Raw genomic sequence first — 25,440 nt, 5'->3', positions numbered from 1 at the left:
GCGGAGCCGCGCGCGCCAGCACATGACAGGAGGGGCCCGGGACGGGTAAGTGACTTGGGATGCGATTCGCGAGCGCGTCCCGCTGTGCGAATCGCATCCCCGACGGCCATGTCAGTGCAGCGCTCCCGGTCAGCGGGACTGACCGGGGCGCTGCAGGGAGAGAGACGCCGTGAGCGCTCCGGGGAGGAGCGGGGACCCGGAGCGCTAGGTGTAACAGTGTCACAAGAGGGGGATATGGAAGGACACCACCACTCAGTGTGACACTTGCCTCGATCATCGAGGCCTCTGCATTAAAAACTGTGTCAGGGAGTATCACAATTCCATGCAGTACTACATTTTCCCTTTTAATTAAAATTTTCCATAATTTGACCCAATGTGCCAAGTCCAGAGTGCATTCCAAGTTTTAACCCAATAAACCACTAAATTGCCCAAAAAACTCTTGCATCAAAAAAAAAAACCCTGATAAGACCTCTGGGTTATTTTTTCCAAAAATGGCTCATGGGTCACTGAGTCACTATCATCGGGGACTTTTTTATGTTGCCTCAAATGCACAGCGCGCTCTCTCCACCTGGACGGGATGCACATTTGAGGCAACAGGTTAGGGACGGCCACACACATCACATTCCCAAAATGTGTGTCACGATTCGGCTGGCTGGAGGTGGATCCTCTGTTCCAGAGAGGGATTGGCGTGGACCGTGTTGGTGGACCGGTTCTAAGTTGCTACTGGTATTCACCAGAGCCCGCCGCAAAGCGGGATGGTCTTGCAGCGGCGGTAGCAACCAGGTCGTATCCACCAGCAACGGCTCAACCTCTCTGACTGCTGAAGATAGGCGCGGTAGACAAGGGATAGGGAGTAGACAAGAGCAAGGTCGGACGTAGCAGAAGGTCAGGGCAGGCAGCAAGGATCGTAGTCAGGGGCAACGGCAGGAGGTCTGGAACACAGGCTAGGAACACACAAGGGAACGCTTTCACTGGCACAATGGCAACAAGATCCGGCGAGGAAGTGCAGGGGAAGTGAGGTATAAGTAGGGAGTGCACAGGTGATAACACTGATTAGGCCTGCTGCGCCAATCAGTGGCGCAGTGGCCCTTTAAATTGCAGAGACCCGGCGCGCGCGTGCCCTAAGGAGCGGGGCCGTGCGCGCCGGGACAAGACAGACGGGGAACGGGTCAGGTACGGGAGCCGGGACGCGCATCGCGAGCGGGCGCCTCCCGCGTCGCGAATCGCATCCCGGCTGGGAGTGATATTGCAGCGCACCCGGTCAGCAGGTCTGACCGGGGCGCTGTGAATGAGAGGATGCTGCGAGCGCTCCGTGGAGGAGCGGGGACCCGGAGCGCTCGGCGTAACAGTACCCCCCCCCTTGGGTCTCCCCCTCTTCTTAGAGCCTGAGAACCTGAGGATAAGACTTTTGTCTAGGATGTTGTCCACAGGTTCCCAAGATCTCTCCTCTGGGCCACACTTCTCCCAATCCACCCAAAAATTCTTTTTTACCTCTGACAATCTTGGAGGCTAGAATCTCCTTCACAGAGAAGACGTCAGACGAATCGGAAACAGGAGTAGGAGAAACAACTTTGGGAGAGAAGCGGTTAAGGATGAGTGGTTTAAGGAGAGAGACATGGAAGGCATTGGGAATACGGAGAGAAGGAGGAAGAAGGAGTTTGTAAGAGACCGGGTTAATCTGGCACAAGATTTTGAAAGGACCAAGATAGCGTGGTCCCAGTTTGTAACTGGGGACACGAAAGCGGACATACTTAGCGGAGAGCCATACCTTGTCTCCGGGAGCAAAAATGGGGGAAGTTCTTCCTTTTTTTATCAGCAAATTTGCCTGTAAAAGAGAATTTTGGGTCTCTTTCCATATGGTGGAAAGATCACGAGTCACTTCATCCACAGTGGGCAAACCAGAGGGCAAGGGAGTAGGGAGGGGAGGAAGAGGGTGACGGCCGTACACCACGAAAAATGGGGATTTAGCAGAAGATTCGGAGACTCTGAAGTTGTATGAGAATTCGGCCCATGGTAGAAGATCTGCCCAGTCATCCTGGCGGGAGGAAACAAAATGCCGTAAATAGTCACCCAGGACCTGATTAATTCTTTCTACTTGCCCATTGGATTGGGGATGATAAGAAGAAGAGAAGTTTAATTTGATCTTGAGCTGTTTACAGAGGGCCCTCCAGAATTTAGACACGAATTGGACGCCTCTATCCGAGACGATATGCGTGGGCAAACCGTGAAGGCGAAAAATGTGTATAAAAAATTGCTTTGCCAACTGAGGCGCTGAAGGAAGGCCAGGAAGAGGAATAAAATATGCCATCTTGGAAAATCGATCAACGACCACCCAAACAACTGTGTTGCCACGAGATGAGGGCAAGTCATTAATAAAGTCCATACCAATCTGTGACCAAGGCTGTTCAGGAACAGGCAGAGGATGAAGGAGACCAGCAGGCTTCTGGCGAGGAGTCTTATCCCGGGCACAGACAGTACAGGCCCGCACGAAATCAACAACATCAGTCTCCAGAGTCGGCCACCAATAAAATCGAGAGATGAGTTGAAAGGATTTTTTGATGCCCGCATGGCATCGGCCCTAATGTTCTTGTCAGCAGGGCGAAAATGGATTTCAAAGTTAAAACGGGCAAAGAACAACTACCACCTAGTCTGGCGAGGGTTCAGTCGTTGGGCAGACTGGAGATAGGAGAGATTCTTGTGATCAGTGTATATAATAACTGGATATTTTGATCCCTCCAGCAGGTGCCTCCATTCCTCAAGCGCCAATTTAATGGCCAGTAGTTCTCGATCACCAATGGAATAGTTTTTCTCCGCCGGAGAGAAGGTCCTAGAAAAAAACCCACAAGTAACAGCATGCCCGGAAGAATTTTTTTGTAGAAGAACTGCTCCAGCTCCCACTGAGGAGGCATCTACCTCCAATAGGAAGGGTTTAGATGGGTCAGGTCTGGAGAGCACGGGAGCAGAAGAAAAGGCAGACTTGAGATGTTTAAATGCGTCTTCCGCTTGGGGAGACCAGGACTTAGGATTGGCATTTTTCTTGGTTAGAGCCACGATAGGGGCCACAATAGTGGAGAAGTGTGGAATGAATTGTCTGTAATAATTGGCGAACCCCAAAAAACGTTGGATAGCACGGAGTCCGGAGGGGCGTGGCCAATCTAACACGGCAGATAGTTTATCTGGGTCCATTTGTGGTCTCTGGCCAGAGACCAAGTATCCTAGGAAAGGAAGAGATTGAAATTCAAAGAGACATTTTTCCATTTTGGCATAAAGTTGATTGTCCCGAAGTCTCTGAAGAACCATGCGGACATGCTGGCGGTGTTCTTCTAAGTTGGCAGAAAAAATCAGAATATCGTCCAGGTAAACCACTACACACGTATATAGGAGATCACGAAAAATTTCATTTACAAAGTCTTGGAAGACGGCAGGGGCGTTGCACAAGCCAAACGGCATGACCAGATACTCAAAGTGTCCATCTCTGGTGTTAAATGCAGTCTTCCATTCGTCCCCCTCCCTGATGCGGATGAGATTATAAGCACCTCTTATGTCCAGCTTGGTAAAGATGTGGGCGCCTTGTAGGCGATCAAAGAGTTCCGAGATAAGAGGTAAGGGGTAGCGTTTTTTTACCGTGATTTTATTAAGTCCGCGGTAATCAATGCAAGGGCGTAGGGAGCCATCTTTTTTGGACACAAAAAAAATCCAGCTCCGGCAGGAGAGGAGAACTTGCGGATAAACCCCTTTTTTAAAATTCTCCTGGATGTACTCCGACATGGCTTGGCTTTCTGGAGCAGACAGAGGATAGATTCTGCCCCGGGGTGGAGTAGTACCCGGGAGGAGGTCAATAGGACAGTCATAAGGCCTGTGAGGAGGCAAAGTCTCTGCTTGTTTTTTGCAAAAAGCATCAGCATAGTCCAGATAGGCCTTAGGAAGACCAGATACCGGGGTAGCCACAGGGTCACGACTGTGAGTACTGGGAACCGGTTTCATACAGTCTTTGTGACAAGAAGTACCCCAGTTCTTGATTTCTCCTGTGGACCAATCAAGGGTTGGGGAATGGCGTTGAAGCCACGGTAATCCAAGAAGAATTTCTGAAGTGCAGTTAGAGAGGACCAAAAATTCAATTTTTCCGTGATATGGTCCGATGCACATTAGGAGAGGTTCCGTGCGGTAACGCACGGTACAGTCCAATCTTTCATTGTTAACAGAATTGATGTAGAGGGGTCTGGCGAGACTGGTCACCGGGATGTTGAACCTGTTGATGAGAGAGGGCAAAATAAAATTTCCTGCAGATCCGGAATCCAAGAAGGCCATAGCAGAGAAGGAGAAGGTAGAAGAAGATATCCGCACAGGCACAGTAAGGCGTGGAGAAGCAGAATTCACATCAAGAGCTGTCTCACCTTTGTGTGGAGTCAGCGTACATATTTCCAGGCGGGGAGGACGGATAGGACAATCCTTCAAGAAATGTTCGGTACCGGCACAGTACAGGCAAAGATTCTCCATGCGACGTCGTGTCCTCTCTTGAGGTGTCAAGCGAGACCGGTCAACTTGCATAGCCTCCACGGCGGGAGGCACAGGAACGGATTGCAGAGGACCAGAGGAGAGAGGAGCCGGGGAGAGAAACCGCCTCGTGCGAACAAAGTCCATATCCTGGCGGAGCTCCTGACGCCTTTCGGAAAAACGCATGTCAATGCGGGTGACAAGATGAATAAGTTCATGCAGGTTAGCAGGAATTTCTCGTGCGGCCAGCACATCTTTAATGTTACTGGATAGGCCTTTTTTAAAGGTCGCGCAGAGGGCCTCGTTATTCCAGGATAACTCGGAGGCAAGAGTACGGAATTGGATGGCGTACTTGCCAACAGAAGAATTACCCTGGACCAGGTTCAGCAGGGCAGTCTCAGCAGAAGAGGCTCGGGCAGGTTCCTCAAAGACACTTCGAATCTCCGTGAAGAAGGAGTGTACAGAGGCAGTTACAGGGTCATTGCGGTCCCAGAGCGGTGTGACCCATGACAGAGCTTTCCCAGACAGAAGGCTGACTACGAAAGCCACCTTAGACCTTTCAGTAGGAAACTGGTCCGACATCATCTCCAAGGGCAGGGAACATTGCGAAAGGAAACCACGGCAAAACTTAGAGTCCCCATCAAATTTATCCGGCAAGGATAATCGAAGGCTGGAAGCGGCCACTCGCTGCGGAGGAGGTGCAGGAGCTGGCGGAGGAGAAGATTGCTGGAGTTGTGGTAATAGCTGCTGTAGCATCACGGTCAGTTGAGATAGCTGGTGGCCTTGTTGCGCTATCTGTTGCGACTGCTGTGCGACCACCGTGGTGAGGTCGGCGACAACTGGCAGCGGGACTTCAGCGGGATCCATGGCCGGATCTACTGTCACGATTCGGCTGGCTGGAGGTGGATCCTCTGTGCCAGAGAGGGATTGGCGTGGACCGTGTTGGTGGACCGGTTCTAAGTTGCTACTGGTATTCACCAGAGCCCGCCGCAAAGCGGGATGGTCTTGCAGCGGCGGTAGCAACCAGGTCGTATCCACCAGCAACGGCTCAACCTCTCTGACTGCTGAAGATAGGCGCGGTACAAGGGAGTAGACAAGAGCAAGGTCGGACGTAGCAGAAGGTCAGGGCAGGCAGCAAGGATCGTAGTCAGGGGCAACGGCAGGAGGTCTGGAACACAGGCTAGGAACACACAAGGGAACGCTTTCACTGGCACAATGGCAACAAGATCCGGCGAGGGAGTGCAGGGGAAGTGAGGTATAAGTAGGGAGTGCACAGGTGATAACACTGATTAGGCCTGCTGCGCCAATCAGTGGCGCAGTGGCCCTTTAAATTGCAGAGACCCGGCACGCGCACGCCCTAAGGAGCGGGGCCGCGCGCGCCGGGACAAGACAGACGGGGAACGGGTCAGGTACGGGAGCCGGGACGCGCATCGCGAGCGGACGCCTCCCGCGTCGCGAATCGCATCCCGGCTGGGAGTGATATTGCAGCGCACCCAGTCAGCAGGTCTGACCAGGGCGCTGCGAATGAGAGGATGCTGCGAGCGCTCCGGGGAGGAGCGGGAACCCGGAGCGCTCGGCATAACAATGTGCATAAGGTTTGGGGTGGGCATATTTTTTAGTTTTGGCTATGCTCTGGGTCATCATTCTGGGAACATAACCTGTTTTATCATTTTACATCCCATTGTACCCCATTTTAGTAATTTACCCCATGTAACGCTCCTTGAGGGGGGTCCCACTGTTCTGGCTCCATAAGCAGCTATGTAGATGCTCAAGGCCCCTGACTGCGCCCCTGCTCTTCCAAGTCCGGTGTGCACCCGCAGAGCTGTTTATGTCCAGATATGAGGTATTTCCTTACGCCAAAGAAATGTATTTACACATTGTGGGGTGCATTTTCTCCTGTTAGCACTTGTGAAAATGAAAAATGGGGGGTAACCCCAGCATTTTAGTGTAAAAAATCATTTTTTTTCCTTTTCACATCCCACTTTAATGAACACTTATCAAACACCTGTGGGGTATTAAGGCTCCTTGTACCCCTTGTTAAGTGCCTTGAGGGGTGTAGTTTCCAAAATAGTATGCCATGTGTGTTATTTATTTATTTTATTTTATTTTTTTTGCTGTTCTGGCACCATAAGGGCTTCCTAAATGCAACATGCCCCTCCCCCCCTCATTTCAGCAAAATTTGCAAATGCGACTCCTTCTCTTCTGAGCATTGTAGAGCACCCGCAGTGCACTTGTTGTCCACACATGGGGTATTTCCATACTCAGAAGAGATGGGGTTACAAATTTTGGGGGGCATTTTCTCCTATTACCCCTTGTAAAAATTTTAAATTTGGGGAAAAAACAGCATTTTAGTAAAAAAAAATTAATTTACACATCCAAAGTCGTCAAACACCTGTGAGTTGTTAAGTCTCATTGTACCCCTTGTTACGTTCCTTGAGGGGTGTAGTTTCCAAAATAGTAGGCCATGTGGTTCCCCCCCCCCCCCCCCCCGCTGTTCTGGCACCATAGGGGCTTCCTACATGCGACAGCCCCCCCCCCCCCATTTCAACAAAATTTGGTAATGTGACTCCTTCTCTTCTGAGCATTGTAGTGCGCCAGCAGAGCACTTGACCCCACACATGGAGTATTTCCATACTCAGAAGAAATAAGGTTACGAATTTTCTCCTATTACCCCTTGTAAAAATGTAAAATTTGGGGGAAAACCAGCATTTTAGTGAAAAAAATAAAAATAAATCATTTACACATCCAACTTCAACGAAAAGTAGTCAAACACCTGTGGGGTGTTAAGGCTCACGGTACCCCTTGTTATCAGCCTTGAGGGGTGTAGTTTCCAAAATAGTGCCATGTGTTTTTTTTTTTTTTTTTTTTTGCTGTTCTGGCACCATAGGGGCTTCCAAAATGCAACATGCCCCCCAAAAACCATTTCAGCAAAATTTGCTTTCCAAAAGCCAAATACTCCTTTTACCCCTTGTAAAAATTAAAAACCTTGGTCTACAAGAACATGCGAGTGTAAAAAATGAAGATTTTAAATTTAAATTTGTTTTTATAATGGGGTATTTCTAATATGAGGGGTATTTCTAATATATCTGTTTTTGCGGGTTTTCTGCTGCGTATTTGAAAGAGGGCGGGCTCTTCTCGGTTGTCCACAGCAGATTTTAAACGGAGGAATTTACGCTGCGGAAAATCCGCCGCAAGCCCAATTGAAGTCAGTAGGGGCTGCGGAGGATTTTGCGCAGCGTAAATTTCGCCGCGGAAAATCTGATACGGACAGCCAAGAAGAGCCCGCCCACTTTCAAATATGCAGCGGAAAGCCTGCAAAAACGAATAGTGTGTGAACGCACCCTTTAGGCCCTTTAACTCCTTAAGGACTCAGGGTTTTTCCGTTTTTGCACTTTTGTTTTTTCCTCCTTACCTTTTAAAAATCATAACCCTTTCAATTTTCCACCTAAAAATCCATATTATGGCTTATTTTTTGCGTCGCCAATTCTACTTTGCAGTGACATTAGTCATTTTACCCAAAAATGCACGGCGAAACGGAAAAAAAAATCATTGTGCGACAAAATCGAAAAAAAAACGCCATTTTGTAACTTTTGGGGGCTTTCGTTTCTACGCAGTGCATATTTCGGTAAAAATTACACCTTATCATTATTCTGTAGGTCCATACGGTTAAAATGATACCCTACTTATATAGGTTTGATTTTGTCGCACTTCTGGAAAAAATCATAACTACATGCAGGAAAATTTATACGTTTAAAAATGTCATCTTCTGACCCCTATAACTTTTTTATTTTTCCACGTATGGGGTGGTATGAGGACTCCTTTTTTGCGCCGTGATCTGAAGTTTTTATCGGTATGATTTTTGTTTTGATCTGACTTTTTGATCACTTTTTATTCATTTTTTAATGGTATAAAAAGTGACCAAAATACGCTTTTTTGGACTTTGGAATTTTTTTGCGCGTACGCCATTGAGCGTAAGGCTTAATTAATGATATATTTTTATAGTTCGGACATTTACGCACGCAGCGATACCACATATGTTTATTTTTTATTTTTTTTACACTGTTTTATTTTTTTTATGGGAAAAGGGGGGTGATTCAAACTTTTATTAGGGAAGGGGTTAAATGACCTTTATTAACACTTTTTTTTTACATTTTTTTTGCAGTGTTATAGGTCCCATAGGGACCTATAACACTGCACACACTGATCTCCTATGCTGATCACTGGCGTGCATTAACACGCCTGTGATCAGCATTATCGGCGCTTGACTGCTCCTGCCTGGATCTCAGGCACGGAGCAGTCATTCGTCGATCGGACACCGGGGAGGCAGGTAAGAGCCCTCCCGGTGTCCGATCAGCTGTTCGGGACGCCGCGATTTCACCGCGGCGGTCCCGAACAGCCCGACTGAGCAGCCGGGTCACTTTCACTTTCACTTTAGGAGCGGCGGTCAGCTTTGACCGCCGCTTCTAAAGGGTTAATACCGCACATCGCCGCGATCGGCGATGTGTGGTATTAGCCGCGGGTCCCGGCCGTTGATTAGCGCCGGGACCGACGCGATATGATGCGGGATCGCGGCACGATCCCGCTTCATATCGCGGGAGGCGGCGCAGGACGTAAATATACGTCCTGCGTCGTTAAGGGGTTAAAATCCACTTCAAAACAGAGCTGTTATCAATATAGAATTTATTTGGAATATCCATTTTCCTTGTAAGCAGAGAGCTTAAAAAAAAATGCAACATTTTTAAATTGGAATTTTTCACCAAGAAATGCTGCAAGTATCGACAAAAATTGACCACTAAATTAAAGTAGAATATGTCACGAAAAAAATATCTTGGCATCAGAATGAAAAGTAAAAGCATCCCAGAGTTAAAAGGGGTACTCCAGTGGGAAAAATGTTTTTTTTTTTTTTTTTAAATCAACTGGGGCCAGGAAGTTTAAATTATTTGTAAATTACTTCTTTTTAAGTAATTATCAGCTGCTGTATACTACAGGAAGTTTTTTTCTTTTTGAATGTCTTTTCTGTCTGACCACAGTGCTCTCTGCTGACACCTCTGTCTGTGTCCGGAACTGTCCAGAGCTGGATAGGTTTGCTATGGGGATTTGCTCCTACTCTGAACTGGAAGGATTAAGATTTTTTAACAGAAGTAATTTACAAATCCGTTTAACTTTTTCTAGCAAGTTAATATTATAAAAATTGTTTTCCACCAGAGTACCCCTATAAGGTACTACTGGAAAATAATGGTGGCAACACAAAATATTGACACTTTGGGCCCTGTTTGGACATTCCCACTTAAGGGTGTACTCACTTTTGTTGCCAAGGTTCAGACATTAATGGCTTTGTGTTGAGTTATTTTGAGGGGACACAACATTAAACACTGTTATACAGGCCGTGCACTCATTACTTTACATTATAGCAGAATGTTATCTCTTTAGTGTTGTCACATGAAAAAATATAATAAAATATTTATAAAAATGTGAGTGGTGTATTTACTTATGTTAGATACTATAGATACAGACTTTATTATGTACAGGCTCTTATCTTTATCTACATTATGGACTTTGCCCACTTGGAGTTGGCCATGGCCCTGTATACACAACCTAGCAAGATCATGTGTATACCTTAAAGGGGTACTCCACTGCTCAGCATATGGAACAAACTGTTCGGAATGCTGGAGCCGGGCTGGGAGCTCGTGACGTCATGGCCCCGCCACCTCATGATGTTAAACCCCGCTGCCTCAATGCAAGTTTATGGGTGGGAGGGGGCGTGACAGCTGTTACACCCCCTCCCATAGACTTGTAGTGAGGGGGCGGGGTGTGACATCATGAGGGGGCGGGACTATGACGCCATGAGCTCCCAGCGCCGGCTCCAGCGTTCGGAACAGTTTGTTCCAAATGCTGAGCAGTAGAGTACCCCTTTAATGGTTATATTTGCATATGTCAGATTTACCCATCTTTGGCTGCCTAGAGACCCTTTGCATCATGGACTATATTAGTATGTACTTTTTGTATGTTAAAATTAGATTATTTTATTGCCGAGAAGTGCAGTTCTTTTTGTGCTTTAAACTCTTTTCTTTTTTTATGTTGTGGATAAGGGGTTGGTCTTCTCACAGAGGTGGTCTTCTGGAGAGGTTTCACTGTATTTAGCCCCAGTTTTGAAGATGGACCAACATCACTGCAGTGGTAAAGAGGAACACCACTAGCCTGAGGAGTATATAGTTTAATGATTTTGATAAATATTTTGACTATATTTACTGTATGAGTTTTAATGACACATCTCCTAAGCATGTAATACAATAGCCTCCAATGGGATTATCTTTTCTGAAATAAGCAAATGGGAGAGTGCGCAGTATATACACACTGTGCACTTTAATCAGCAGGACGCCTATATGTACAGTTCAGGATTTTCACGTGAGTGACCTTCATCAGGATATGTTATGCAGCTGCAATAGATGCTGTGGCCAAAAAGAACGGTTGTATGATAAACCTCGATACAGTCATTGATTTAGTGATGAAAATTAACTTTTTTTCTAGTCCAAAACGGAAATAGCTGTCTGAATGATCCTACTACAGAAGGAGACAGATCCACTCTTCCTCCATGTGTTGATTTTGGCGCACACTGTGCTGTTCAGAAATGTCTCTTCCTCTTTCCTTTGCACCGTGTTCAGTGTCTGGGATTGAATGCGTTACAGCTGCCTGGATGTTTTTACCTTCATGATTTAGTCACAATAGTTTCGGCTTATAGTATTATTATTTATTTATTTATTATTATTTATTTATTTATTTATTTATATAGCGCCTACAGATTCCGCAGCGCTTTAGTATACAGTATTCATACCATTATGTGGAGGCTGTTGTGGCAGCAGATAACATTCAGCTTTTTAAATTGTGAATATTTTCTTTGTAAACTGCATGACATTCAGTTGTAATGATTTGCTGTATTATGAGCTGGTCATGTATATAGGTTATTAAACTATTTAGAAGACCTAAATGTTTGTGCTTGTGAGGTTCCTCTCACTTTTTTCTACAGTTATATGTTAAAAATGTAGCGTTTTACCATAGACAGGTCTGAATTGAAAAGAGAATGATTCATGCATGAGTCAATGGATACATTTCTTTTACAAAGCACTATGTCAATGGCTGATCAAGGGCTTCATACATTCATTTTGGTGAGACAGATGCCGGACCAGGAATTCGCACAGCGGAACTTTTTCTTTTTTGTATTGTTAGGATTAACACGCTAGCTTTTTGTTGTGTTCTGGGAGACATCTCTTGTGTTTTAATTTACATAAGAAAGATAATTCCATGCTTTTATGCTGGGCCATACACATTAGATGAGTCAGCTTAAATGGGCGGTGTGGATTATTTTGCATGATTATCATGTTAAAATTCTTGTGATGACTGATCATCGGTCACTGAGTTTTTGTTGGCTGGCTGTCATTGAAGTTTGTGTGCCGTCGACATCTTATTTTTTTTTTAATCAGTGTTATCGGTGCTCGATTGCTCCAGGCTGCTGAGGCCTCCTCAGCGAAGAGGCAGGTAAGGGTCCTCTCGCCATCCTCTCAACTGATCAGGACACCACGGTTTTACAACGGTGGTCCTGATCAGCTCCGTTGAACTGCTGGGAATGGATTTTTTTCATTTTAGATGCTGCGATCAACTTTGATCATGGCATCTAAGGGGTTAATATGGGGCATCACCACAATCTGTGATGTCCGGCATTAGACATGGGTCCCAGCAGCTGATAGCCGCCGAGACCACCCCACTATGATACGGGGTCAGCTCGTGAGCCTGCTTCATAGCAGAGGAACGGGTGCATCATGTGCAGGTGGAAACAAGTGGAAACTTGTGTCAGGAACTGTCCAGATTAGAAGCATATCCCCATAGAAAACCTCTCCTACTCTGGACAATTCCTGACATGAACAGAGGTGTCAGCAGAGAGTACTGTGGTGACACTGGAAAGAACTTCACAAATTTCTATGTATATATACAGTGGTGCAAAAAAGTATTTAGTCAGCCACCAATTTTGCAAGCTCTCCCACTTAAGAAGATGAGAGAGGCCTGTAATTTTCCTCATAGGTATACCTCAACTATGAGAGACATAATGAGAAGAAAAATCCATAAAATCACAATGTCTGATTTTTAAAGAATTTATTTTCAAATTATGGTGGAAAATAAGTATTTGGCCACCTACAAACAAGCAAGATTTCTGGCTCTCACAGACCTGTAACTTCTTCTTTAAGAGTCTCCTCTGTCCTCCACTCGTTACCTGTATTAATGGCACCTGTTTGTACTTGTTATCAGTATAAAAGACACCTGTCCACAACCTCAAACAGTCACATTCCAAACCCCACTATTGCCAAGACCAAAGAGCTGTCGAAGGACACCAGAAACTAAATTGTGGACCTGAACCAGGCTGGGAAGTCTGAACCTGCAATAGGCAAGCAGCATGGTGTGAAGAAATCAACTGTGGGAGCAGTTATCAGAAAATGGAAGACATATAAGACCACTGAAAATCTCCCTCGATCAGGGGCTCCATGCAAGATCTCATCCCATGGGGTCAAAACGATCACAAGAACAGTGAGCAAAAATCCCAAAACCACACAAGGGGACCTAGTGAATGTCCTGCAGAGAGCTAAGGCCATAGTAACAAAGGCTACCATCAGTAACACACTACACCACCTAAGCCAGTACATGTCCAGGCCGATCTGAAGTTTGCTAGAGAGCATTTGGATGATCCAGAAGAGTATTGGGAGAATGTCATATGGTCAGATGAAATCAAAGTAGAACTTTTTGGTAAAAACTGTTTGGAGGAGAAAGAATGCTAAGTTGCCTCCAAAGAACACCATACCTACTGTGAAGCATGGGGGTAGAAACATCATGCTTTGGGGCTGTTTTTTGCTAATGGACCAGGATGACCCGTGTAAAGGAAAGAATGAATGGGGCCATGTATGGTGAGAATTTGAGTGAAAACCTCCTTCCATCAGCAAGGGCATTGAAGATGAAACGTGGCTGGGTCTTTCAGCATGGCAATGATCCCAAACATGCTGCCCAGGCAACAAAGGAGTGGCTTCGTAAGAAGCATTTCAAGGTCCTGAAGTGGCCTAGCCAGTCTCCAGATCTCAACCCCATAGAAAACCTCTGTAGGCAGTTGAAAGTCTGTGTTGCCCAGCGACAGCCCCAAAACATCACTGCTCTAGAGGAGATCTGCGTGGAGGAATGGGCCAAAATACCAGCAGCAGTGTGTGGAAAACCTTGTGAAGACTTACAGAAAATGTTTGACCAACAAAGGGTATATAATAAAGTATAGAGATGAACTTTTGTTTTTGCCCAAATACTTATTTTCCACTGTAATTTGCAAATAAATTCTTTAAAAGTAAGACAATGTGATTTTATGGATTTTTTTTCTCATTATCTCTCTCATAGTTGAGGTATACCTATGATAAAAATTACAGGCCTCTCTCATCTTTTTCAGTGGGACAACTTGCACAATTGGTGGCTGACTAAATACTTTGTTGCCTCACTGTATCTGTAGTATACAGCAGATGATAAGTATTGGAAGGGTTAAGGGTTACAAATCTGTATAACTTTCTGGCACCAGTTGATTTGAAAACATTTGTTTTTTCCACTGGAGTTCCCCTTAAAGGGGTACCCCAAACAGGTCAGGATTTGAGGATATCCCATACAAAGAACACTTGTGGTGATGCCTGCTGCACTGACTATATTTATATCACTTGTGAAAGATTTAGGAAATCCTGAAAACAGCCTGTTTAGGGGACTTAAAGGGGTACTCCACTGGAAAATATTTTCCCCAATCCTTTCAGTACTTATCAGCTGCTGTATAATACACAGGAAGTGCTCTCTGCTTACATCTCTGTCCATGTCAGGAACTGTCCAAAGCAGGAGCAAATGCCCATAGCAAACCTCTTCTGCTCTGGACAGTTCCAGACATGGACAAAGGTGTCAGCAGAGAGCACTTGTGGTCAGACAGAAAGAAAATTCAAAAAGAACTTCCTGTGTATTATACAGCAGCTGATAAATACTGGAAGGATTTGGATTTTTTAAAACAAGTAATTTGCAAATCTGTTTAACTTTCTGGCACCAGTTGATTTAAAAGAAAATTCCAGTGAAGTACCCCTTTAAGGACTGGGCTTGGAAAACACTGCTTTAGCATTAATTTAAAGAACTAACTACTGCCTAATATATCCATTTCTTGGCAGGTGCCATTATCATGAGGCATGGTTATTCATTTCATATGTCTTGTTTTAGTATAATGGCTAATTGGTCTATATAACCAATGGTAATCTAAGGTGGAGTGCTCCTATCTTTATTGTGAGTGTTCCTATTCCACTTTATTTTTTGGCAGCAGTACAGCAGATTACATGCTACTATTTATGCTATGATTTCTGTTGCTGGTTGTTGCAAAAGTAATTACAAGAAACCAATTTTTCATACACAGCTTGGTGAGCAAATGGGACATTAACTTTTGTGCTTACATAGAGAATGATCACATTTGATATCTAGCATTATACACTAGGTATTGCAACTTGTGATTTCCCTTCCGAGCAGAATATGACTATGTAACATGCAGCTGTAGTGTTCCATTACAATTTCTCCCAGAGCTTATTCTACTGAGAAATTAATTATTTGCCTGCGCCTTCACTTCTGATTGGCAAGTACATTTATGGAAAGTTCCAGCGCAGTCTTCTCGCCTCGAGAGTGCCATGTTCATATTTACTTTAAATATTCAAAAATAAAATGACAAATATCACACAAATGTATATAGCAGCATAAAAGACTCTGACAGGTTTGGATCTATAGAGCTTTTTGGCCCTTCTGCCAACCCTGTTATGTCTCAAAGTTGCATTTATGTATTTGTTATAGTTCTACTTACTTATGAAAAGATTATATGATATTGTGCTTATAGCACTACAAGAGTAAGATGATTTAGAAAATACCCTGTGGATTTACGGGAAACAAATACTAACAAGTGAAAGAAGAAAGGTTGATGCAATTTCCTCATCTGTCTATAGCAGACCTCATCGAGCATTATCCATATGTCTAAGGGCTCATTTACACTCGTGGAACAGGTTATATGATAAAAAAAAAAAACATCTGTGCCACGCAATTCATTTTCAATCCATATTTTCATACTGAAGTTTGAATAATGCCTAAAACTTAGCCTTTCAAGCTTTTTCTTCTGACTATATCCCATAGAGAGAACACCTGTGCAAAACATCTCGAAAACATGACCTATTGGGGTAGTGTCAGGACTAGAGTGGAGAAACATTGCACTAGAGAGGTTTTTGTTAGATGAAATTAGCTTTTTGAGCTACTTCAGGGGTATAGAAGGATTATCTAAAAGAACATAAGGATTTAAAGTTATTTAGATATGGAAGTCTTAAGACTCAACACAGTTAACATTTGCTATACAGTACACAACCAACAACAACAAATCCTGGTCACATGGAATACAGTAGTTGGTCAAATGTTGGGTATGCTGTAGCTAATTTGGCAAGTGCACTTGCCATACATGTGACTGCTGAGGCCAGTGATTGGCTGCAGCATTCCATATACAAAATAGGGAGACATCGAGCAGAAAGGAGAGCAGAGGAGTGAGTATGGAGGTTTTTTGTTTTTTAATCCTTTTGGCTTTTGATTCCCTGCCATGGGGTCCTATTTTTAAACAAGACCATAAGACCCCTTCTTCACGACCTCTCTTGCACTCACTGCAGATTAATATGTCAGGCCAGCCAATAAAAGGAGCTCACTAAAATGTATCAATCTGCATGAGCCAATGTTGTGTGGTTTTGCCCATAGCAACCAATCACAGCTCAGCTTTCATTACCCAAATTGCTCTGGTAAAATAAAAGCTGAGCTGGTCACTATGGGCAAAGCAGGCACATTTTTATCTCATGCAGATAAATCTGGGCCATTAGGTTAACATTCTTCTGATAAGGGATGAAAAGAACAGCAGAAGGCTCAGAAACAAGTATCTAATAGCTATATTTACACACAGACCCTTTCACTTTTTTCATATGTTGCAGCATTGTGATAAAATAAAAAAGAAAAAAATCTGTTTTCCTCCATCATTTTGCACGTAAAGGAGATCTGCAGCCCCAGATACTTATTCCCTATCCGCCGGATAGGGCATAAGTGTCTGATCGCGGGGAGTCTGACCGCTGGGACCCACCGCGATCTCCTGTATGGGGCCCCGGGTCTGCCGCGGCTCTCCCATGCAGGAAACGTGTCAGCCACAGCATGACACCATGGCCAACATGCCTTCTCTATGTATCTCTATGGGAGAGGCGGAGATGCAGCATTCATGCATCTCTGCCCCTCCCATAGAGCTGTATGGCAGGAGGTTGACAACATGCACATTAGCCACGCAGAGCCGCAGCAATGCCGGTCCAAGCGGTCGGACCCCCCGCGATCAGACACTTATCCCTTATCCTGCGCATAGGGGATAGGTGTCTAGAACTGCAGTACTCCTTTAATACCCCATAATAATAATGTAAAAAAAAAGATTTTTTTTCACCTTTATTAAAAAGGAAAAACTAAAATTTCATATGAACATAAGTATTCACACCTTTTGCTATGACACTTGAAATTTATTGTCACGATGCCGGCTGGCAGGAGGTGGATCCTCTGTGCCAGAGAGGGATTGGCGTGGACCGTGCTAGTGGACCGGTTCTAAGTCACTACTGGTTTTCACCAGAGCCCGCCGCAAAGCGGGATGGTCTTGCTGCGGCGGTAGTGACCAGGTCGTATCCACTAGCAACGGCTCAACCTCTCTGACTGCTGAAGATAGGCGCGGTACAAGGGAGTAGACAAAAGCAAGGTCGGACGTAGCAGAAGGTCGGGGCAGGCAGCAAGGATCGTAGTCAGTAAGGTAATAGCAGGAGGTCAAGTACACAGTAAGGACAACACAGTAACGCTTTCACTAGGCACAAGGGCAACAAGATCCGGCAGGGAAGTGCAGGGACAGAGAACAGATATAGGCTGGGAGCAGGTGGAAGCCAATTAAGCTAATTGGGCCAGGCACCAATCATTGGTGCACTAGCCCTTTAAGTCTCAGGGAGCTGGCGCGCGCGCCCTAGAGAGCGGAGCCGCGCGCGCCAGCACATGACAGCAGGGGACCGGGACGGGTAAGTGACCTGGGATGCGATTCGCGAGCGGGCGCGTCCCGCTGTGCGAATCGCATCCCCGACGGCCATGACAGTGCAGCGCTCCCGGTCAGCGGGACCGACCGGGGCGCTGCGGAGAGAGAGACGCCGTAAGCGCTCCGGGGAGGAGCGGGGACCCGGAGCGCTAGGCGTAACAGTACCCCCCCCCTTAGGTCTCCCCTTCTCTTTGCCCGGTAACTGCCTCCCCTGGGATGAGGAGACCGGGAAAGAATGGAGGGTTTCCTCAAGGGCAGGCAGTACAGCAGGAGTGGGAATGGGGAGGGAGGGCAGAGGGCGAGGCCTGGCACGGGGCAGTGTGACACCAGGACGGGGGCCATGGGGAGGCACCGAGGCTTGCCTGACTGGACTGGGAGGGAGGGAGAGGCACTTCTTATGGCAGGGCGGCAGACCGGTTACAGGGGGAACCACAGGGTCACGGCAGGGAGTACTGGGAACCGGTTTAAGGCAGTCCTTGAAACAAGAGGAACCCCAGCTCTTGATCTCCCCTGTGGACCAATCCAGGGTTGGGGAATGGTGTTGAAGCCAGGGTAGTCCAAGGAGAACTTCGGAAGTGCAATTGGAGAGGACCAAAAACTCAATTCTCTCGTGATGAGGTCCGATGCACATTAGGAGGGGCTCCGTGCGGTAACGCACGGTGCAATCCAACCTGACTCCGTTGACCGCGGAAATGTGGAGTGGCTTGACGAGACGGGTCACCGGGATGCGGAATTTATTCACCAAGGACTCCCGAATAAAATTCCCAGAGGCACCAGAGTCCAGGCAGGCCACGGCTGAGAGGGAAGAGTTGGCTGAAGGAGAAATCCGTACAGGCACCGTGAGACGTGGAGAAGCCGACTTAGCATCAAGAGACGCCACACCCACGAGAGCTGGGTGCGAGCGTGCGTTTCCCAGACGTGGAGGACGGATAGGGCAATCCACCAAAAAATGTTCGGTACTGGCACAGTACAGACAAAGATTCTCTTCCCTACGGCGATTCCTCTCTTCCAGGGTCAGGCGAGACCGATCCACTTGCATGGCCTCCTCGGCGGGAGGCCTAGGCGCAGATTGCAATGGAGACTGTGGGAGAGGTGTCCAGAGATCTAAGTCTTTTTCCTGGCGGAGCTCTTGATGCCTCTCAGAAAAACGCATGTCAATGCGAGTGGCTAGATGAATGAGTTCATGCAAGTTAGCAGGAGTTTCTCGTGCGGCCAGAACATCTTTAATGTTGCTGGATAGGCCTTTTTTAAAGGTCGCGCAGAGGGCCTCATTATTCCAGGATAGTTCAGAAGCAAGAGTACGGAATTGTATGGCGTACTCGCCAACGGAAGAATTACCCTGGACCAGGTTCAGCAGGGCAGTCTCAGCAGAAGAGGCTCGGGCAGGTTCCTCAAAGACACTTCGAATTTCCGAGAAGAAGGAGTGTACAGAGGCAGTGACGGGGTCATTGCGGTCCCAGAGCGGTGTGGCCCATGACAGGGCTTTTCCAGACAGAAGGCTGACTACGAAAGCCACCTTAGACCTTTCAGTAGGAAACTGGTCCGACATCATCTCCAAGTGCAGGGAACATTGCGAAAGAAAGCCACGGCAAAACTTAGAGTCCCCATTAAATTTGTCCGGCAAGGACAAGCGGAGGCTAGGAGTGGCCACTCGCTGCGGAAGGGGTGCAGGAGCTGGCGGAGGAGATGGTTGCTGCTGTAGCAGAGGCAGAAGTTGCGACTGAAGTTGCTGCACCTTGGTGGACACTTCCGACAGCTGGTGGGTTAGATGGGCGATCTGTCGGGATTGCTGGGCGACCACCGTGGTGAGATCAGAGATAGAAGGCAGGGGAACCTCAGCGGGATCCATGGCCGGATCTACTGTCACGATGCCGGCTGGCAGGAGGTGGATCCTCTGTGCCAGAGAGGGATTGGCGTGGACCGTGCTAGTGGACCGGTTCTAAGTCACTACTGGTTTTAACCAGAGCCCGCCGCAAAGCGGGATGGTCTTGCTGCGGCGGTAGTGACCAGGTCGTATCCACTAGCAACGGCTCAACCTCTCTGACTGCTGAAGATAGGCGCGGTACAAGGGAGTAGACAAAAGCAAGGTCGGACGTAGCAGAAGGTCGGGGCAGGCAGCAAGGATCGTAGTCAGTAAGGTAATAGCAGGAGGTCAAGTACACAGTAAGGACAACACAGTAACGCTTTCACTAGGCACAAGGGCAACAAGATCCGGCAGGGAAGTGCAGGGACAGAGAACAGATATAGGCTGGGAGCAGGTGGAAGCCAATTAAGCTAATTGGGCCAGGCACCAATCATTGGTGCACTAGCCCTTTAAGTCTCAGGGAGCTGGCGCGCGCGCGCCCTAGAGAGCGGAGCCGCGCGCACCAGCACATGACAGCAGGGGACCGGGACGGGTAAGTGACCTGGGATGCGATTCGCGAGCGGGCGCGTCCCGCTGTGCGAATCGCATCCCCGACGGCCATGACAGTGCAGCGCTCCCGGTCAGCGGGACCGACCGGGGCGCTGCGGAGAGAGAGACGCCGTAATCGCTCCGGGGAGGAGCGGGGACCCGGAGCGCTAGGCGTAACATTTATCTCTGGGTGCCTCTTATTTTTTATTTTATTTTTTTATTGTCTGGCGTGGTATTCCTAGGCAGATATGCCATACACCCTGCATTTTTCTGTATGCTTCACAGGAAAGTGATATTGGCACAATACTCAAGCCAGAGGTCTCACCCATATAAAGATATGTTAGGAAATTAGAGAGAGCAATAATGAAAGTGTCAATAATGAAATATCTTGTTACCCTCATTGGAGAGTGGGTCTATATCAGTATGAATTATTTGTTTATGGCAGAAAATGTGGAGCAGGTGGTTCAAAAATATGATATTCTGTCTGAACATCATAAAATGTCATAAAACTGCCATAAATACATTGATAAGTTTACCCTATACTTCTCATCCCAGAATCCCTGTTTTCCTTTCCTACATAGAGCATGATAAAACAATGACCTCTAGATCGAGCTCGGTGAAAATACATTTCAAGGGATTCTGTCACCATGAAAATTGTATCTAACTTAATTATATGATTGAGCAGAAAGAGCTGAGGAGAAGACTGATATATATATATATATATATATATATATATATATATATATGTATGTATGTATATTGTGGAAAGATCCTCTATAACTGGTAACTTATTGGTTAAAATCCTTGCTCTTGCTATTCTTAGGAGTGCGGTGGGCAATGCCACTCAATGACTGGATCACCCACTGACTCCTAAGCATGAAAAAAACTGAGAATGTAATCAAATGACAAACAATATAGAATCTGTTCCCAGATATCTATCAATCTGCTCAGCTCTTTCTCCTTTCTGCTTATCTATGCAGATAGATTACATTGCATTTCCATATTGACAGATTCCCTTTAAACCGCTACCCGTCAACTTGGTGTTACACTAGCTCCACAATGAGCTACTCCCAGTGGTGGTTAATCCACCAAAAAAACTAAAGAGCCATTTTTTTGCGTTAAAAAGTTAAATCTTTATTATGCAACCAAATAAAATGATATAACAACAAGATACCATTAACAAAAGTTCATGTCTATGCAAACCAGATAAGCACCACTATGTAGCAAAATGTATAATAATGTTGTAAACAATTAAATATCACAGGGAGGGGTATCACATATTACACAAAGATAGGTATGTTATATATAATTAGGGGACATGTCGCATCTGTAACTCTGTCCTAATGGTGGTTACAGGAAAATGCTATGACTGTCTAAATGTTCCTCTCCACCACAGGCCCCATAACAGTGACATGGTTTTCCTCTATGGTAGGTACCCCACTCATAAGATTAGAAACTATGCTTATTAACATACATCTCCATATTCACAGTTGATGCTCACAGTCTGAAAAGGAAATATTAAAACCCTGAAATCTTCTCAAGGCTCCTTTCAAACTCTTTACAGTTTGTTTTCTATAGTGCCTGTAAGATGTGATTTTTATGAAGTCAGATTAGCAGTGCGTAATCTTGTTTTTCTCTCCTTGTTTTATAGAAATAGTCTTTTTATGGACCATTTTGCTCAACTAGAATCTCCTGGAATGAACTGGAAATCACCCAACTGTTATCAGAAATAAATGCTGCTTAGTTATTCTCTTATTTCTCTGGAGTAAACAGCTGGATGAAAATAACCTTAAAAATGCATGACTGGTGACAATACAGTGTCCGATTCAAGATTTGGGGGATGCAAAAAAAAACTAAGATTCAACATCTGCTACAGGAATAAATAGTTTTATCATGCTGATATGTAAAGTGGTCAATAACACAAACTAGTATAGTATCATACACTTCCTAAAAATAAGACAGCTAAAGAAATCCTGCAAGTCAAGATGACATCGGAGGATGTGACTGCTTCTGTTGTTTTGCCGTCAGTAGATGGAAAAGTGATATCTTCTCAGTCGACTGGAGATGTAGGTTCTAAGAATACTTTGGATAGTAGTGTTATAAAAAAACCCAGAACAATCCAAGACCAAGAGAATGCAGAGACTGCAGGGCACCATGATGAGAATTCTGCGGCAAAGTCTTTTTCTATATCTGGGAAACAAGAAACCAGGGAAAATGTTAGTGACGCAGAAGAACTACCAGGGAAACCTTGCATATTAAATGCTATTGACTACTTCAGCATAAACAGCAAAGTGTTAGAAAAGGCATGTAAAGCCAACCTAGGTTTTAATCAGTTTTGTAAGTCGTACAACCCTTTAAAAGTTAAAAATGTGTCCCTGGAGCCTCCGATTCCTGCCGTGTTGACAGACATTAACTTTAAAGTGGACGAATCAACGGTGGATAAGAGGGCAATAGAGAGTCCGGTGATAGGAAGCGATCACGGCACTGATGCAGTTAGCTGCATTCCTACATTACATCTAACTTATTCCACTCAGAAGAGCTCTTTATGTTCCACAAATAACCAATGTATTTTGGGCAGCTATTTACAGACAACAAAAAGAAATTGCGCCGGCAGTTTTGTCTTTGGCTCCCGTCATTTAAACGGCCATTCAGAAAGCTGTGACAGTGATGATGGACGCATAGGTTTCTGTAGTGAAGAAGGTCATCACGAGAATACTCCGTCAATGCTGTGCTCAGAAAAAGCACCAGTGTTTTCTGGAGACAGAGCTCACGGACAGGATTTACTATGTGTTATGTCTTCAGATCCATTACAAAGTCAGGAGACCTGCGAAAGCTTCATGGATGAAATAGATAATGATTTGTCAAGGAGCAGAAAAGACCGCTCAACTCTGCTGGTCAGAAGGTTTTGTAAAAATTATAAAGAGGTGAAAAAGTCTATTTATACAGGAACAAGTGCAATTGTTAAATCTTTGCCATCTGGTCACATTGGGACTAGAGCCTGCTGTTTTGTTGAGCGAAAACAAGAAAGGGCAAATGAATTCAAGTGCCGTTGGGTAACCGCTCAATGCCTGCCATCTGTGCAAGGTTCAGTGAGAAGGAGAGATTTGCTCTGCTACTTTGTGAGAATGATATATGAGGTAAGACTATCCATACCTTTTGCTGTACCTATTTTTTTCATTTTGTCCCCAATGGGTGATTCTAAATATTTTTATTCCAAATCCTTCTTTTAGGGAACCTCCTGTTAGGTAGATGCCCTCATTAAGTAATTTCTGCTAAAAGTCCCCTCCAAAAGAAAATAATAAAAATCCCACTCACCCTCCCTCCATTCTCACTCTGAGGCCTCTACATCTGTAAGTGGTGCCGGACCTTCTCCTTAAAGCTATGCAATGATGTTATTTCTTTACTCGGCAGGTCCGGCAACACTCTGGATAACAGAGCAAATAATGAAGGCCTCAACACATTAGCGGAAAGAAGGTTAAAGGGATTCTTATTCATTTTTATGGAGGGGACCTATTGGGGGAAAGAATGTCTGTCTGATCTTGTGTTGTCTGCAGGTATTGGGATGGGTATCAGGGACATTTGCACTTGTAAAAGTGTCGATAACAGTATCTGTATTGGGACATCACTAGATGAAGGTATTTTTTTTTTTAAATGTCTCCTCAATAGCTATTTCCTCCCCTAGGGTCCGTTCACATACACCACATTTGCTGCAGTGGATGAAAGTACAAGACATTTTGGGTTAAATTTTAAAAAATTTATAAATTCACATGTAGTAGAAAATTTCCATGCAAAATTTGACCAGCATTGGCAATTTTTTAATTCGCAACAGTATATTAATTTTTGCTTTGAAATGATGAATTGGTTTTGTATTTTCCCTCTTTATTCAGTGAGAAAGAAGTAATTCAGAAGCAGATGCTATCATTTTGGATTGTGCTGTGGATTACCTGCAGATTCATGAAAGTTATTGTAAAAAACAAAACAAAAAAAAACAATCCTCATCCCTTACTTATCTCCTGGTACTCCTATGGGAAAGCTTTCCTACTTCCCCGCTGGTCTCTGGACACATGACTACTGTAGTGTTCACATATTATCATGGTATTGCTTTTAGGCCAGTTGTACAGAGACCGACGTTGGACTTGGAAAGTGTTATTCTGAGAGTGCCAGGGGAGGTATATAGAGTGGGATTTATGGGCTCTTTGGTGTTTTCTGTAGTGAAATCTGGATATTTAGTGTAGATTGGTCTTAAACACCTTCTCTCAAACTGATGTATCTGTTATGTTATGATGTGGGCTACAGTGTATGGGGCACATTCACAAGTGGAGCATGCTACCCGATCAAACTGATGTTAGACATTTAACCCTTTAAGTGCCGTGATCAATAGCGAATGTGGCATATAAATGGAAGAATGACAGGTGCCACAGATGTAGGTTGCCCGATCAACACCCCTGCAATGCCCCAGGCACTCTGTATTAGCAGAGCGCTTGAGAAACACTGCTCTAGGGGGACTTAAAGGGGTATTCTGGCCTTAGATATCTGATCACAGGGGTCCCGCTGCTGGGACCCCCAGGATCTCCGTGAAGCCCCAGCATTCTGTGCTGGGTGCTGCTCCCGAGACTGACACGTGACGTCACAGCCTCGCCCCCTCGTGATGTCATGCCACACCCCCTCCATTCAGGTCTTTGGGAGGGGGCGTGACTATAAATCATACAACAGAAACACTTCTAATAATTATCTGGTTTGTATTGCATTAACATAACATTCCATCAATATCAGTGTCAGGGTAGAACTTGCTGATATTGATGGAATCCTTATAGAGCAATAACACCCATTTCACTGGGGACTGGAAGAATAAGGAAGTTATGGCTTTTAGAAGGTGAAGAGGAAAAAAAAAAAAGAAAAAAGAAATAAATTGGCTGGGGGAGGGGGGTAAGATGGCTCACTACAGACTTTCTGAGAAAATGTACTGCAACAAACCTTTATGTGTGAATGTACCCAAAGTGGGGATTCACCTATAGTATTATGTGGAAGCTTTTTTACTTTTTGAGCTGAAGCCAACAGGGGGTTCGAAAATGATTATAAATATAATGGACTTCTCTTCTCTCTCTCTTTCTGATGAATCCACTTCTGGCTTTGGCTGAACATTCAGCCCCTCCAACCCCCCAACCATTTTTGGCAGGTGTCCCACTTAGTATTTTATTTTTAAATTCTGCAGCTGCAGTTTTTGAGCCAAATACAGAAGTGAGTGCAGCAGGAAGGAGAAGTATAGATTCTTCCATTTTATTTCCTCTACCTTTTGAATTTACCTTTTAGCATTAGCTCAAATACAGCAGCAGCCTTTAAAAAAACCCAAAAAAAAAAAAAAAAAAAAAAAACACCACCAACTTAACAGGTACAGCAG

General features: G+C 45.3%; 1 protein-coding gene across 9 annotated transcripts in view; it reads left to right on the top strand.

Annotated features, from left to right (window-relative positions):
- PLCE1 (phospholipase C epsilon 1) overlaps window positions 1–25,440 on the top strand; it is a 327,095-nt gene that overhangs the window by 29,659 nt on the left and 271,996 nt on the right. For all 9 annotated transcript variants that reach the window (XM_056530229.1, XM_056530227.1, XM_056530230.1 and 6 more), the window contains exon 2: window positions 21,694–23,179. In XM_056530229.1, coding sequence (XP_056386204.1) covers window positions 22,028–23,179 — 1,152 coding nt within the window. In that variant the 5' untranslated portion in view covers window positions 21,694–22,027. The remainder of the gene's footprint in view (window positions 1–21,693; window positions 23,180–25,440) is intronic.

Source organism: Hyla sarda, chromosome 7 (genome assembly GCF_029499605.1).
Source record: "Hyla sarda isolate aHylSar1 chromosome 7, aHylSar1.hap1, whole genome shotgun sequence".
Lineage (NCBI taxonomy): Eukaryota > Metazoa > Chordata > Amphibia > Anura > Hylidae > Hyla > Hyla sarda.
Note: the sequence above shows the minus strand (reverse complement) of the source record. Positions and strands in the feature narration are given on the sequence as shown.